Genomic DNA, 16,022 nt, shown 5'->3' on the forward strand with positions numbered 1-16,022 from the left:
GAATAGGGTGCCATTTGGGATGCATCCCATGTCCTGCTCCCTCATACCATGTGGACGTGTTATGACCTTGACGAGTTATCTGATTACACTCAGTGTATCATCTGTGGCTAATGCGCTTGTGTTCAAAATGGGAGAGGAGTTAGCGTTGGCCTGGTTTCAACCTGGCCTCTCTGCTGCCTGTGCATCCACATTATCATACAGAGCAGACGCGTGCGTGTGCTGGGTAGTAAACTCACCACTACCCATCTCCTCTGGCTGAACAGCCCTACTGTAATCTGTAGACTGCACACGTATGCCTACCTGAGTGGGAGTCTCTTACACACACAGTGTGTGTGTGTGTGTGTGTGTGTGTGTGTGTGTGTGTGTGTGTGTACGTGTGTGTGTGTGTGTGTGTGTGTGTGTGTACGTACGTACGTGTGTGTGTGCGCGTGTACGTACTGTGTGTGTGCGCGTGTACGTACTGTGTGTGTGCGTGTGCGTGTACGTACTGTGTGTGTGCGCGTGTACGTACTGTGTGTGTGCGCGTGTACGTACTGTGTGTGTGCGCGTGTACGTACTGTGTGTGTGCGTGTACGTACTGTGTGTGTGCGCGTGTACGTACTGTGTGTGTGCGCGTGTACGTACTGTGTGTGTGCGCGTGTACGTACTGTGTGTGTGCGCGTGTACGTACTGTGTGTGTGCGCGTGTACGTACTGTGTGTGTGCGCGTGTACGTACTGTGTGTGTGCGCGTGTACGTACTGTGTGTGTGCGCGTGTACGTACTGTGTGTGTGCGCGTGTACGTACTGTGTGTGTGCGCTGTGTGTGTGCGTGTACGTACTGTGTGTGTGCGCGTGTACGTACTGTGTGTGTGCGCGTGTACGTACTGTGTGTGTGCGCGTGTACGTACTGTGTGTGTGCGCGTGTACGTACTGTGTGTGTGCGCGTGTACGTACTGTGTGTGTGCGCGTGTACGTACTGTGTGTGTGCGCGTGTACGTGTGTGTGTGTGCGCGTGTACGTACTGTGTGTGTGCGCGTGTACGTACTGTGTGTGTGCGCGTGTACGTACTGTGTGTGTGCGCGTGTACGTACTGTGTGTGTGCGCGTGTACGTACTGTGTGTGTGCGCGTGTACGTACTGTGTGTGTGCGCGTGTACGTACTGTGTGTGTGCGCGTGTACGTACTGTGTGTGTGCGCGTGTACGTACTGTGTGTGTGCGCGTGTACGTACTGTGTGTGTGCGCGTGTACGTACTGTGTGTGTGCGCGTGTACGTACTGTGTGTGTGCGCGTGTACGTGTGTGTGTGCGCGCGCGTGTGTGCGCGTGTACGTACTGTGTGTGTGCGCGTGTACGTACTGTGTGTGTGCGCGTGTACGTACTGTGTGTGTGCGCACTGTGTGTGTGCGCGTGTACGTACTGTGTGTGTGCGCGTGTACGTACTGTGTGTGTGCGCGTGTACTGTGTGTGTGCGCGTGTACGTACTGTGTGTGTGCGCGTGTACGTACTGTGTGTGCGCGTGTACGTACTGTGTGTGTGCGCGCGTGTGTGTGCGCGTGCACGTACTGTGTGTGTGCGCGTGTACTGTGTGTGTGCGCGTGTACGTGCACTACTGTGTGTGTGCGCGCGTGTACGTACTGTGTGTGTGCGCGTGTACGTACTGTGTGTGTGCGCGTGTACGTACTGTGTGTGTGCGCGCGTGTACGTACTGTGTGTGTGCGCGCGTGTACGTACTGTGTGTGTGCGCGCGTGTACGTACTGTGTGTGTGCGCGCGTGTACGTACTGTGTGTGTGCGCGCGTGTACGTACTGTGTGTGTGCGCGCGTGTGTGTGTGCGTCTGTGTGTGTGCGCGTAAGTGTCTGTGCGTGTGTGCGCGCGTGTACGTGTGTGTGTGTGCGCGCACGTACTGTGTGTGTGCGCGTGTACGTACTGTGTGTGTGCGCGCGTGTACGTACTGTGTGTGCGCGCGTGTACGTACTGTGTGTGTGCGCGCGTGTACGTCTGTGTGTGTGCGCGTAAGTGTCTGTGCGTGTTGTACAAGCTATTTTACTTGAGCATCAACAGTATATTCTCCAAATCAAGGAATCCAGACACTGCTTGGGCTCCATGTCTGTCTCCCACTGTTTGCAGCTGACAGTAATCACCTTGACTGTAATGAATTTGTTCACGTTCCCTTTGATGCAGATCACCGTTTCAACCACAACATCTCTGCACTGGGCCAGGTACATCCGGGATTAAATGTTTACAGCTTGAGGCTGAGCCATGTATGCAGTGGGTCTATTCGTCCTCAACAGTCCTCGTGCCAGATTATTCTGTGCATCTCCTCATCTGGAGGATTCCTAGGATGTCTGGTTTGGTCTTGAGGAAATTAAAGGCTAAATCCTCAGGATGGTTCTTACATTTATGTTGGATATATGGGTAGCCTTTTTACACATGTAAGTACACCTGTGATTCATCTAGCTTGTCAATGCAAGGACAAGTATAATACCCAAAAGGGCCAATGTACTGAAAGTGTTTTTCTAACTAAAATTAAATGTTAAAAATCGTATTGTATTTGTCACATGCACAAAATACGGGTGGAGACAACTGTGAAAAGCTTGCTTACGAGCACTTCCCAACAATGCAGAGTTAAAAAACAATAATAATATAAATACAGATGTTTGATCAATAGAATCAGTTTAGTACTGATGTCTGTATTAACGTCCCTAATACTAGGGCTGTCCCTGAATCCCAATTTTGAGGTTTGAATCAGATTTGCCATTTAAAAACAAATACGGTATCATTCAAATCCACAATTTACAAATGTCAGCTAAGTTGCTATGGTTGCTAACGTTAGCTAGCATTCGTCACTGTATCTGCGCCAAAACTCAGTTATTTCTCATAGAATAGGAATAGAATAGAATATTTGGGGTCAACCCTACTAATTACTGTTGTGTGGAAGACATACCACTCTTGGTAATTAAATAAATACTTATAAGCACATCAGAGAAAGCTTATAGATCTTAAACATCTGCAGTACTACACGTATTTATGAGGGCATTATGCCTATCCTATTTAAGACTGAGCTATATTGCCCATATGACGGGGTAACCGCCTGAACAGAGAGAAACCATTGACAATTCAAGAAAAAAACGAATCACAATGCCTGAAAGGTCTAGAAAATCTATTTTTCTTGGTTTTCTGTGAGCAAATGAAAGAAGAAATCTACAGAACATATCTCATGACCATGCCAACAAGCTTGGAACCCTACCAAAACAAACAGACTTTTATCGCAAACCATTTTGAGCTGCTGGCATGCAATTTAGCTCAGGAAGATTAAATCCTGAGAATAAACATAGGTTTGTGAACGGAGCACGGAGAGGGAAGATATTTTCACTCACTGAGAAAAAAATAGATTAAATGGAGATTGTTGTGGATTCGTTCCAAATGCCATCCTATGCCCTATATGGTGTGTTACTTCTGACCAGGGCCGGTAGGGAATAGGGTGCCATTTGGGACACATCTACTTGGGACATTGTAGCCAAGCAGCCTCCTCAGAAAAAGCACAGCCTCTGTCATGTGATTAATAATGGAAGGTATTCCCTAGACTAAACCAAAAGATTCCAGATGATTCCACTCACCACTCAAGTAAAAGAAGCATGTCATATTGCCTAGATTCATACAATGCCATTTAAATGAAAGCTGCAATCTATATATAATACATTTAAAGTAAAAACATGTTTAATTAATGTACAAATCGCAGATTGCACCATTAAAGATTTGTTAATGAAACCTGAATGGAACATGCACTCAGTCACTCACTGCTGTACTCCTCCACAAAGCTTTTCCACATTCTGCTGTTGGATCTGACAACTGTCGCAATGACTGACTATCACCAGTAATATTTCCTCATACATCCGAGACAAGTTGTAAAGTCAAGACCAGCGCAGCAATTAAATGTGAATCAAACAAAATGTCAAAACTGGTTCAGACTTAATCCATGTATTTTTTTTATCACATTTAAATCTCTTTTTAAGCAGTAAGGCCTGCGGATTTATGGTATATGGCCTAGGGCTGTTCTTAAGCACGACAAAATGCAGAGTGCCTGGATACAGCCCTTAGCCGTGGTACTGTATATTGGCCATATACCAGAAACCCAAGAGGTGCTATTATAAACTGGTTAACAAAGGAACAGTGTAACATTTGTTTTTTGTCATGCTCGTGTGATATTGTTTGATATTCCACAACCTTCAGCCAATCAGCATCTAGGACCCTAACTACCCAGATTATAATATACATTATACTGAATTTAGAAGGTGATAAACGGTGGTCTATGTCAGACCAAGTCTGCTAACTGAACTTGTAAGATCCTGTCCTCACAACAAGACCCGTTACTGCAACGGGTATAAACGTACCCGATGGGATAGTTTACCAAAAATAAAAATATTTTTTATTTATTTTACCTTTATTTTACTAGCAAGTCAGTTAAGAACAAATTCTTATTTTCAATGACGGCCTAGGAACAGTGGGTTAACTGCCTGTTCAGGGGCAGAACGACAGATTTGTACCTTGTCAGCTCGGGGATTCGAACTTGCAACCTTTCTGTTACTAGTCCAACGCTCTAACCACTAGGCTACCCTGCCGCCCCAGACATTCGTATCCCTCAAAACTGGGTTACATAGATCCCACATCATGCAGTCAGAAAAATATGCAGACCTCGATCCCAAACTAATAGGAAAGATGAGCACCACCTAATTCCATTAGAATAACAAACTGAATCTGAAGTGAACCATCCCGTTAATACACACCAAATGCCATTCTTCCATATCCACCTCCTACCTTCCAGCCACTGCCTGCCTCCCGGTAGTAGGGGAAGTTGTCACAGATCCACTGGTAGATCTCGCTGAGGGTCATCCTCTTGTGCGGCGAGCCGTTAATAGCGAAGGTGATAAGGCTGGCGTAGCTGTAGGGTGGTTTGCCATCCCTATGCTGGGCCACCTCCTCCTGGTCCAGCATGTTTCCCTGGTCCAGTGGGGCATTCTTCTTTCCCAGCCCGTGGCCATGATGTCCGTGGGGGTACCCGTGAGTGTGGTGTTGGTGCACGCCGTTGGACTTCTGGATGGCCGCCCGCATGGTAAGCTGGGGAAGCCAGTCCATGGAGGTCAGGCTGCTCCCTAGTTCAGAGGTCATGATGGTGGTGAGGGGTTGGGGGACTCAGGGGCAGGGTGGGGAGATGCTCTCCTTTCGCTCACTGGATTGCTGTTGCGCAGCGGCACCGGCTGAATTCTAGAAGAAAAGTAGCGTGTTTGCTCAACAACAGAAAAACTAGGAAGAAATTAACAGATATGAAACGGTATGCACTGCAGCTGACTGGACTACGGATGAATTGAAGTGTCAGGAGATGATAGTGTAGGTGTGTGATCAGATATGGTCAGGAGAGGGAGTTGGTGCTGTTGATTCTTTTCATGAAATGGTCCAGATTTCAGCACAGCAAATACTGTGTCTGTCATAGCCTCCCTCAATATCAAACATATATTTGACATAGAAAGTGTTTCCTCTAAGTTTCAACTTCACTCAAAGCTGTACATTTAACCATAAAGAAACAAAGGCATTCGCAAACAAAGTAATTTGAGTTAATTTGACCAAATTCTTACTGTTTTAGTTTCTTTACATCTCTTCTCTGGCCCAAGCATCTGTGGAATGTACTGAACCGAAAGGTAGAGTAGTCCTTCTATGGTGCATGTTCATACGCTCCTCATTGAGGCTGTAACAGAGAAAGCACACACAAAAGGGGAGTTTGTCAAGTCCTGGCTGACAACACTCATTAGTGACACACAAAAAAAGACTATCGCAAAGCCACCCACCACAACAGCAACACTGTCGGAGTTCTGTCTATCTGGCTTGCTTCTGTCATTCTCCCTCCAACAAAGTAGAAACGGCAACTCGATCTGCGTAGTGACTAAAAGCTTGGGAATTTTTTTCACAACTGCCTGCCAAATGGGGGAACAGCACGGGAGGAATTCCAACTCCCCAGAGGAACCCGAAAACCCAGAATCTCCCCTGTTCTCTGTCGACGTGCCCCACTCTGCTGTCAAGTCCAGGCCCACCTCTCAGTTTCAGACCTGAAGGTAGTAGAGCTTCTGCCACAGACAACCACAGTGCTTCAGAAGAGAAGGCTCTACTTTTAATTTGTTTTCAGCTATTTCTATAAGACTCAGATCCACACAGTACCATAATCCGCAAAGGTATGTAGAAGAACACAAACAGGGCTAAATGTTGCTGTACACAAATAACACTTCATATATTAATAAAATCTAAAATATATATTTCAGAGTATAGGATCATTTCAGTGTGGACCTGCTCAAACCCTGAAAATACAATTTCCAGGCTAAAACCTGGTCAGTAGTAGAGCTAAGCCTCCAAAGGATACCTGTACATCTCTGAGCCCATACAACCTTCAAGTGTCCTTAAACAGAAACACACAGACACACACACACAGTATCATCTCCTGAAACTTCTAAGGCGGTCTACCAGGAATACAAAACTCTCGGTTTCTGCAGATCCCCCTCGAGAGCAACATACAGAGAGGAAAACTAAGACAATACTCTGCCCGCAAACCAGTTTAATTACAAGTTGAAAAAACATTTTTTTTTACGCATATTCATCTAGCCAAACATGCTGAGAAAATACTGGGTGAGCTTTTGTACCGCCACCCCCGTCTCTTCCCGAAGGCCCTTGACAGTGGCACTGTGAGAGAAAGCAGAGCCAGACCCCCAATCCCAGGAAGCCATCTTAATTAGTCCACCTTTCTGCTGCAGGGGGATGGGGAAGGGGGAAAAAAAACAACAAGTTATTATTTTTCCCTCATTAAGCGTAGGCTTTAGCTGCAAATCAGGCTGCCACAAGCCCCGACCTGCTGTGCTGCTGCTGCTGCTGCTGTTGTTGTTGCAGTTTAGAGCGTGGGCTTGACTGTTGTGATGGCATAGCGTTAGCATAGCGAGGCGCTAGGATGAGTAATACGCTAGAACAGAGAGGGGGCATGACACTGCTTCTGGGGAAAAAGGGGACCGAACACCCAAAGACAGTGATTACCCAGTCAACGAGTCCCACAGTGACTGCCCCAACCCATATACCTGGAAGCGCTCTGCCTATTGTATCTGAAGCAAGTGTGCCGTTACAGTTCATTTGTTTTCCTTCAAGTCTGCAGAGGCACGCCTTACTGAGCTTTCCAGAGTAAAACAGTTAAATAGGCTAGCTATTTTGAAGCATTGAGTTCCGTAGCACAGGCTCAATTGGTACACAGGGTTCAGAGCTAGTCTCTGATTTGTGGTTGTGTGTTAATACCATCACTGAGGTATTTAGCTTCTGTAACCACGGCTCAGCCATGATGAAGCAAGCTCCTAAATCAAATATCTGAATGTAACCTCAACTTCTACCACAGCCATCCATAGAATAATTGCCTTTCATGAGAGTTACTTGACACATAGTAATTATAGGCAAAAACAGGAAGACTTTTGGGAACCCTGATACCTTGGATAGAAGGGGCTTGTGCCAAGTCTGCAAATGGATTCATTAAAGGGGCAATCAGGTGGGTAGACAAGCGGTTAAGAGCACTGTGCCAGTAACCGAAAGGGCACTGGTTTGAATCCCTGAGCCGACAACATGAAAAATCTGTCCATGTCCCCATGAGCAAGGCACTTAACCCTAATTGCGCCTGTAAGTCGCTCTGGATATGAGCGTCTGCTAAAATGAATAAAATGTAAACAAACATCTAATAAAACACATTAATATTTAATGTCAAATATCAAATAACAGCCTCCAATGAATTTCACATCAGAGGGATTCTCTCGTTCTCCTTGCAGCTGGGCTGTAAGTAAGGAACCTTTCAAATGCATAATAGTGTGGTGACAGCAACGACACCAATACAATCACAAGCATAGCCACAGGAAGTAGGGGTGCTGAGGGTGCTGAAACACCCCCTGAAAAATCTGAACAAAATCTGAAAAATTATTTGTAATGCCCTGGGTATTTACCAGCCTTGTATTAGCTGACTGTTATAGACGACTGTAGCGCGGGCAAAAAAATAGTTTTGCCGCCTGCCTTCGACAACAAGTTCTCAGCAAAAATTTCATAAATTCACACGGCTATGATCACAGGACTCACATCTAAAGACCCCATTTGAAAAGATACACAAATGATTGCCAGTCTAGAAGCCTATACAGTTGAAGTTGGAAGTGTACATACACCTTAGCCAAATACATGTAAATACAATTCCTGACATTTAATCCTGGTAATAATTTTCTGTATTAGGTCAAGAATGTGAAATGTCTGAATAATAGTAGAGAGAATGATTTATTTTAAGTTTTATTTCCTTCATCACAATCCCAGTGGGTCAGAAGTTTACGTACACTCAATTAGAATTTGGTAGCATTGCCATTAAATTGTTTAACTTGGGTCAACGTTTCAGGTAGCCTTCCACAAGCTTCCCACAATAAGTTGGGTGAATTTTGGCTCATTCGTCCTGACAGAGCTGGTGTAACTGAGTCAGGTTTGTCGGCCTCCTTGCTCACACACGCTTTTTCAGTTCTGCCCACAAATTTTCTATAGGATTGAGGTCAGGGCTTTGTGATGGCCTCTCCAATACCTTGACTTTGTTGTACTTAAGCCATTCTGCCACAACATTGGAAGTATGCTTAGGGTCATTGTCCATTTGGAAGACCCATTTGTGACCAAGCTTTAACTTCCTGACTGATGTCTTGAGATGTTGCTTCAATGTATCTACAACATTTTCCTGCCTCATGATGACATCTATTTTGTGAAGTGCACCAGTTCCTCCTGCAGCGAAGCACCCCCACAACATGATGCGGCCACCCCCGTGCTTCACGGTTGGGATGGTGTTCTTCAGCTTGCAAGCCTCCCCCTTTTTCCTTCAAACATAATGATGGCCATTATGGCCAAACAATTATTTTTTGTTTCATCAGACCAGAGGACATTTATCCAAAAAGTCTGATCTTTGTCCCCATGTGCAGTTGCAAACTGTAGTCTGGCTTTTTTATGGTGATTTTGGAGCAGTGGATTCTTCATTGCCGAGCGGCCTTTCAGGTTATGTCGATATACGACACGTTTTACTGTGGATATAGATACTTTTGTACCGGTTTCCTGCAGCATCTTCACAAGGTCCTTTGCTGTTGTTCTGGGATTGATTTGCACTTTTTGCACCAAAGTACATTCATCACTAGGGGGCAGAACATGTCTCCTTCCTGAGCGGTATGACTGCTGCGTGGTCCCATGGTGTTTATACTTACGTACTATTGTTTGTACAGATGAACGTGGTAGCTTCAGGCATTTGGAAATTGCTCCCAAGGATGAACCAGCCTTGTGGAGATCTACAATTGTTTTTCTGAGGTCTTGGCTGATTTCTTTTGATTTTCACATGATGTCAAGCAAAGAGGCACTGAGTCTGAAGGTAGGCCTTGAAATACATACACAGGTACACCTCCAATTGACTCAAATGATGTCAATTAGCCTATCAGAAGCCATGAATAATTTTCTGGAATTTTCCAAGCTGTTTAAAGGCCCAGTCAACTTAGTGTATGTAAACTGTCCTAACGGACTTGCCCAAACTATAAATTGTTCACAAGAAATTTGTGAAGTGTATGTAATAAGTGTATGTAATCTTCCAACTTCAACTGTATTCAGAGCCATATCCCTGTAATGCTTGGAGGAGATCTTATGTAAAGTGTAATTGAAGTGTTGTGGTTGCAGGTTCACTTAGCACATATAAAGCCTTTTCTTTTGGAGGGTGTTGCTATAGACCACCAAGTGCTAACAGTCAGTATCTAATTAATATGTGTGAAATGCTTGATAGTGTATGTGATGTAAATAGAGAGGTCTACTTTCATGGGGAACGGAAAATTGACTGGTTTTCATCAAGCAGTCCCCTCAAGAGTAAGCTTCTTACTGTAACCAGCGGCTTTTACCATGAAAAACAACGTTTACCATGCTTCAGTCGATATTATGGAGTTAATTTGGAAAAAAGTTCGGCGTTATGATGACTGAATTTTTTATTTTTTTTGGTAGCCAAACATGACGCAGAAAACGGAGCGATTTCTCCTGCACAAATAATCTTTCAGGAAAAACTGAACATTTGCTATCTAACTGAGAGTCTCCTCATTGAAAATATCTGAAGTTCTTCAAAGGTAAATTATTTTATTTGAATGCTTTTCTGGTTTTTGTGAAAATGTTGCCTGATGAATGCTAACGCTAAATGCTATGCTAGCCTGCGAATGCTATCAATACTGTTACACAAATGCTTGTTTTGCTATGGTTGAGAAGCATATTTTTTAAAATCTGAGATGACAGTGTTGTTAACAAAAGGCTAAGCTTGAGAGCTAGCATATTGATTTAATTTCATTTGCGATTTTCATGAATAGTTAACGTTGTGTTATGCTAATGAGCTTGCGGATAGATTTACACAATCCTGGATACAGGTTTTATTCGTAGCTAAACGTGACGCAGAAAACGGAGCGATTTCTCCTACACAAATAATCTTTTTGGAAAAACTGAACATTTGCTATCTAACTGAGAGTCTCTTCATTGAAAACATCTGAAGTTCTTCAAAGGTAAATGATTTTATTTGAATGCTTTTCTGGTTTTTGTGAAAATGTTGCCTGCTGAATGCTAATGCTAAATGCTACGCTAGCCTGAGAATGCTATCAATACTGTTACACAAATGCTTGTTTTGCTATGGTTGAGAAGCATATTTTTGAAAATCTGAGATGACAGTGTTGTTAACAAAAGGCTAAGCTTGAGAGCTAGCATATTGATTTCATTTGCGATTTTCATCAATAGTTAACGTTGCGTTATGGTAATGGACTTGAGGCTGTAGTCACGATCCCGGATCCGGGATGGTTTGACGCAAGAAGTTAACACAGTGTCCAAAGAAGGGCAAGATGTACATAGAATGGTGTCGTCTGCGTAGAGGTGGATCAAAGAATCACCCGCAGCAAGAGCAACGTCATTGATATATACAGAGAAAAGAATCGGCCTGAGAATTGAACCCTGTGTCAGCTACATAGAGACTGCCAGAGGTCCGGACAACAGGCCCTCCGATTTGTCACACTGAACTCTGTCTGCAAAGTAGTTGGTGAACCAGGCAAGGCAGTCATTGGAGAAACAAAGGCTGTTGAGTCTGCTGATAAGAATACGGTGATTGACAGAGTCAAAAGCCTTGGCCAGGTTGATGAAGACTGCTGCACAGTACGGTCTTTTATTGATGGAGGTTATGATATCGTTTAAGACCTTGAGTGTGACTGAGGTGCACCAATGACCAGTTCGGACACCGGATTGCATAGCGTAGAAGGTACGGTGGGATTCGAAATGGTCGGTGATCTGTTTGTTAACTTGGCTTTCGAAGACTTTAGAAAGGCAGGGCAGGATGGATATAGGTCTGTAACAGTTTGGGTCTAGAGTGTCTCCTCCTTTGAATAGGGGGGTGACTGCGGCCGCTGTCCAATATTTAGGAATCTCAGACGATATGAAAGAGAGGTTAAACAGACTAGTAATGGCGGCTGATTTGTGGGGATCCAGATTTTGCAGCTCTCAGAACATCAGTTGTCTGGATTTGGGTGAAGGAGAAGCGGGGGGGGCTTGGGCCAGTTGCTGCGGGAGGTGCAGAGCTGTTGGCCAGGGTTGGGGTAGCCAGGTGGAAAGCATGGCCAGCCGTAGAGAAATGCTTATTGAAATTCTCGATTATCGTGGATTTATCGGTGGTGACAGTGTTTCCTAGCCTCAGCGCAGTGGGCAGCTGGGAGGAGGTGCTCTTGTTCTCCATGGACTTTACAGTGTCCCAAAACTTTTTGGAATGAATGCTGCAGGATGCAAATTTCTGTTTGAAAAAAGCTAGCCTTAGCTTTCCTATGACTGAGTATATTGGTTCCTGACTTCCCTGAAAAGTTGCATTTCGCAGGGACTATTTGAAGCTAGTGCAGTATGCAACAGGATGTTTTTATGCTGGTCAAGGGCAGTCAAGTCTGGAGTAAACCAAGGGCTATATCTGTTCTTAGTTCTAATTTTTTTTAAAGGGGCGTGCTTATTTAAGATGTTGAGGAAAGCACTTTTAAAGAACAACCAGGCATCAATATCCTTCCAGGATACCCAGGCCAGGCCGATTAGAAAGGCCTGCTTGCAGAAGTGTTTTAGGGAGCGTTTGACAGTGATGAGGGGTGGTCGTTTGACCGCGGACCCATAACGGACGCCGGCAATAAGGCAGTGATCGCTGAGATCCTAGTTGAAAACAGCAGAGGTGTATTTAGAGGGCAAGTTGGTCAGGATGATATCTATGAGGGTGGCCATATTTACGGATTTGGGGTTGTTCCTGGTAGGTTCCTTGATAATTTGTGTGAGATTGAGGGCATCTATCTTAGATTGTAGGACGGCCGGGGTGTTAAGCATATCCCAGTTTAGGTCACCTAACAGTACGAACTCTGACGATAGACGGGGGGGGCAATAAATTGACATATGGTGTCCAAGGCACAGCTGGGAGCTGAGGGGGGGTCTATAACAAGCGGCAACAGAAGTCAACAAATGAGAGTGCCTGGGGACACACAGGGCCTGGGCTAACCTCTACATCACCAGAGGAGGAGTAGGCTGAGGGTACGGCTAAAGGCTATAAGAACTGGTCGTCTAGTGCGTTGTGAACAGAGAATAAAAGGAGCAGATTTTTGGGAGTGGTAGGATAGATTCAGGGCATAATATACAGACAAGGGTATGGTAGAGTGCGAGTACAGTGGAGGTAAACCTAGGCATTGAGTGATGAGAGATGTGGCATCTCTGGAGGCGCAAGAGATTTAATAACCTGTAATCTGGTTTAGATTATTAATCAACCTACCAGGGTGTTTACAAACACTAAAGGAATAAGATCATCCACATGTATCTATCACATTTTTACTAATACTGTAGAACTTTGTTCTAAAGCTGTATCCGTACCCATTGGACGCAGTGATCACATTAGTGGCTATATCCAGGAAAGCCAAAGTTCCAAAAGCTGGGCATAAAATAGTGTATAAGAGATCATACAAAAGATTTTGCTGTGACTCTTATGTTGATGATTTAAAACATATTTGTTGTTCTGATGTGATTAATGAGGAGCATCCAGACGCTGCACTTGATGAATTTATGAAATTGCTTCTTCCAATCTTTGATAAACATGCACCTGTTAAGAAACTGACTGTTAGAACTGTTTAGGCTCCAAGAATTGTTGAGGAATTTACAAACTGTATGGTTGAGATGGAAGGAGTGGCTAATAAGTCTGGCTGCACATCTGACTGGCTTACTTATTGCAAATTGAGAAATTGTGACTAAACTCAACAAAAAGAAGAAACTGTATTATGAAGCCAAGATCAATGATATAAAGAATGATGGGAAAAAAACTTGAGTACTTTAAAGGAAATTATGGGCAGAAAGACAAATTCAACTCCATATTTCATTGAATCAGATATTCCTTAAGAAACTATTTGATGTTGTCACACCCTGACCATAGAGAGCCTTTTTATTCTCCATTTTGGTTAGGTCTGGTGTGACTAGGGTGGGTAATCTAGGTTGTTTTATTTCTATGTTGGCCTGGTATGGTTCCCAATCAGAGGAAGCTGTTTATCGTTGTCTCTGATTGCGGATCATATTTAGGCAGCCATTTCCCCACTTTTGTGGGATCTTGTTTTTGTGTTGTTGCCTGTGAGCACTCCAGAACGTCACGTTTAATTTATTCTTTGCGAGTTTCACAAATAAAAAGATGTGCAACCCATATCACGTTCCACCTTGGTCCGAATGTTATTTTGACAATCGTGACAGATGTTGCCAATTATTTGAATGATTATTTCATTGGTAAAGTGGGCAAACTTAGGCAGGAAATGCCCACAATGAACAGTGAGCAATTGTATTCATGTATTTAAAAAAGATAATGAAAGAAAAGCATTGTAAGTTTGAATTTGGTAAAGTTAGTGTGGGAGAGGTGGAAAATGTTTTGATATCAATCAATAATGACAACCCTCCTGGTATTGACAACTTAGATGACAAACTACTGAGGATGGTAGCTGACTCTATAGCCACTCCTGTCATTTTTAATCTGAGCCTAGAGGAAAGTCTTTGTCCTCAGGACTGGAGGGAAGCCAAAGTAATTCTGCGACCCAAGAGTGGTAAAGCGGCCTTTACTGATTTTAACAGCAGACCTATAAGCTTGCTGCCAGCTCTAAGTAAACTATTGGAAAAAATTGTGTTTGACTAAATACAATGATATTTCTGGGTAAACAAATTAACAGCAAACTTTAAGCATGCTTATAGAGAAGGGCACTCAACATGTACTGCACTGACACAAATGACTGATGATTGGTTGAAAGAAATTGATAATAAGAAGATTGTGGAAGCTGTACTGTTATATTTCAGTGCAGCCTTTGATATTATTGACCATAACCAGTTGTTGAAAAAAACTTGTGTTGTGGCTTTTAAATCTTTGCCATATCATGGATTCAGAGCTATCTAATAGAACTCAAAGGGGTTTCTTTAATGGAAGCTTCTCTAATGTCAAACATGTCAAGTGTGGTGTACCGCATGGCAGCTCTCTATGCCCTCTACTCTTTTCCATTTTCTTTTACCAATGACCTGCCAAAGCATGTGTGTTCATGTATGCTGATGTTTCAACCAGATACGCATCAGCAACCACAGCTAATGAAGTCACTGAAACCCTTTAACAAAGAGTTGCAGTCTGTTTTGGAATGGGTGGCCAGTAATAAACTGGTCCTGAACATCTCTAAACCTAAGAGGATTGTATTTGGTATAAATCATTCCTTAAGTTCTAGACATCAGCTGAATCTGGTAATGAATGGTGTGGTTGTTGAACAAGATGAGGATACTAAATTACTTGGCATTACTTTAGATTGTAAATTTCCATGGTCAAAACATATAGATTAAATGGATGTAAAGATGGGGAGAGGTCTGGCTATAATAAAGAGATGTTCTTCTTTTTTGACACCACACTCCAAAAAAGAAAGTTATGTAGGCTCTAGTTTTGTCTAATCTTGATTATTGTCCAGTCATGTGGTCCAGTGCTGCAAGGAAATACCTAGTTAAGCTGCAGCTGGCCCAGGACAGAGCGGCATGTTTTGCTCTTAATTGTAATCAGAGGGCTGATATAAATACTATGCATGCCAGTCTCTCTTGGCTAAGAGTTGAGGAGACTGACTGAATCACTTCTTTTTATCTGAAACATTAATGTGTTGAAAATCCCAAATTGTTTGCATAGTCAACATACACACAGTTCTGACACACACACTTATCCCACCAGACATGCCACCAGGGGTCTTTTCACAGTATTATATAGAGCCCCAATTGCATGGAACCTTCTTCCATCTCATATTGCTCAAATAAACAGAAAACCTGGTTTCAAAAAAACAGTTAAAGCAACACCTCGCGGCACAACACCTCTCCCCTATTTGACCGAGATAGTTTGTGTGTATGAATTGATATGTAGGCTACGTCAATCAAAATCAAATGTATTTATAAAGCTTTTCTTACATCAGCTGACGTCAAAGTTCTGTACAGTAACCCAGCCTAAAACCCCAAACAGCAAGCAATGCAGGTGTAGAAGCATGGTGGCTAGGAAAAACTCCCTAGAAAGGCCAGAAACTAGGAAGAAAACTAGAGAGGAACCAGGCTATGAGGGGTGGCCAGTCCTCTTCTGGCTGTGCGGGGTGGAGATTATAACAGAACATGGCCAAGATGTTCAAATGTTCATAGATGAACAGCAGGGTCAAATACTTATAATCACAGTGGTTGTCGAGGGTGCAACAGGTCAGCACCTCAAGAGTAAACGTCAGTTGGCTTTTCATAGCTGATCATTCATTGTATCTCTACCGCTCCAGCTGTCTCTAGAGACTTGAAAACAGCAGGCCTGGGACAGGTAGCACGTCCTGTGAACAGGTCAGGGTTCCATACGTGTGCCTTTATTTTTTAAATTGCGTCCTACCTGACAGGTCGCTCCTACCAGGTGGCGTGGCGAGAATCTGTCTCCTCA

The 16,022-nt window shown here is 43.7% G+C and overlaps 1 protein-coding gene across 2 annotated transcripts in view; it reads right to left on the bottom strand.

Annotated features, from left to right (window-relative positions):
- The window catches only part of LOC124031897 (forkhead box protein J3-like), a 99,023-nt gene that overhangs the window by 56,587 nt on the left and 26,414 nt on the right, over positions 1-16,022 (bottom strand). Inside the window, exons 1-3 of one of the 2 annotated variants that reach the window (XM_046343691.1) lie at positions 5,821-5,943; positions 5,611-5,720; positions 4,796-5,242 (exon numbers count right to left, since the gene is read on the bottom strand). In XM_046343691.1, coding sequence (XP_046199647.1) covers positions 4,796-5,146 — 351 coding nt within the window. In that variant the 5' untranslated portion in view covers positions 5,147-5,242; positions 5,611-5,720; positions 5,821-5,943. Of the gene's footprint in view, positions 1-4,795; positions 5,243-5,610; positions 5,721-5,820; positions 5,944-16,022 lie in introns of those variants that run through there. The other variant, XM_046343690.1, reaches the window with a different exon arrangement.

Source organism: Oncorhynchus gorbuscha, linkage group LG03, assembly GCF_021184085.1.
Source record: "Oncorhynchus gorbuscha isolate QuinsamMale2020 ecotype Even-year linkage group LG03, OgorEven_v1.0, whole genome shotgun sequence".
Lineage (NCBI taxonomy): Eukaryota > Metazoa > Chordata > Actinopteri > Salmoniformes > Salmonidae > Oncorhynchus > Oncorhynchus gorbuscha.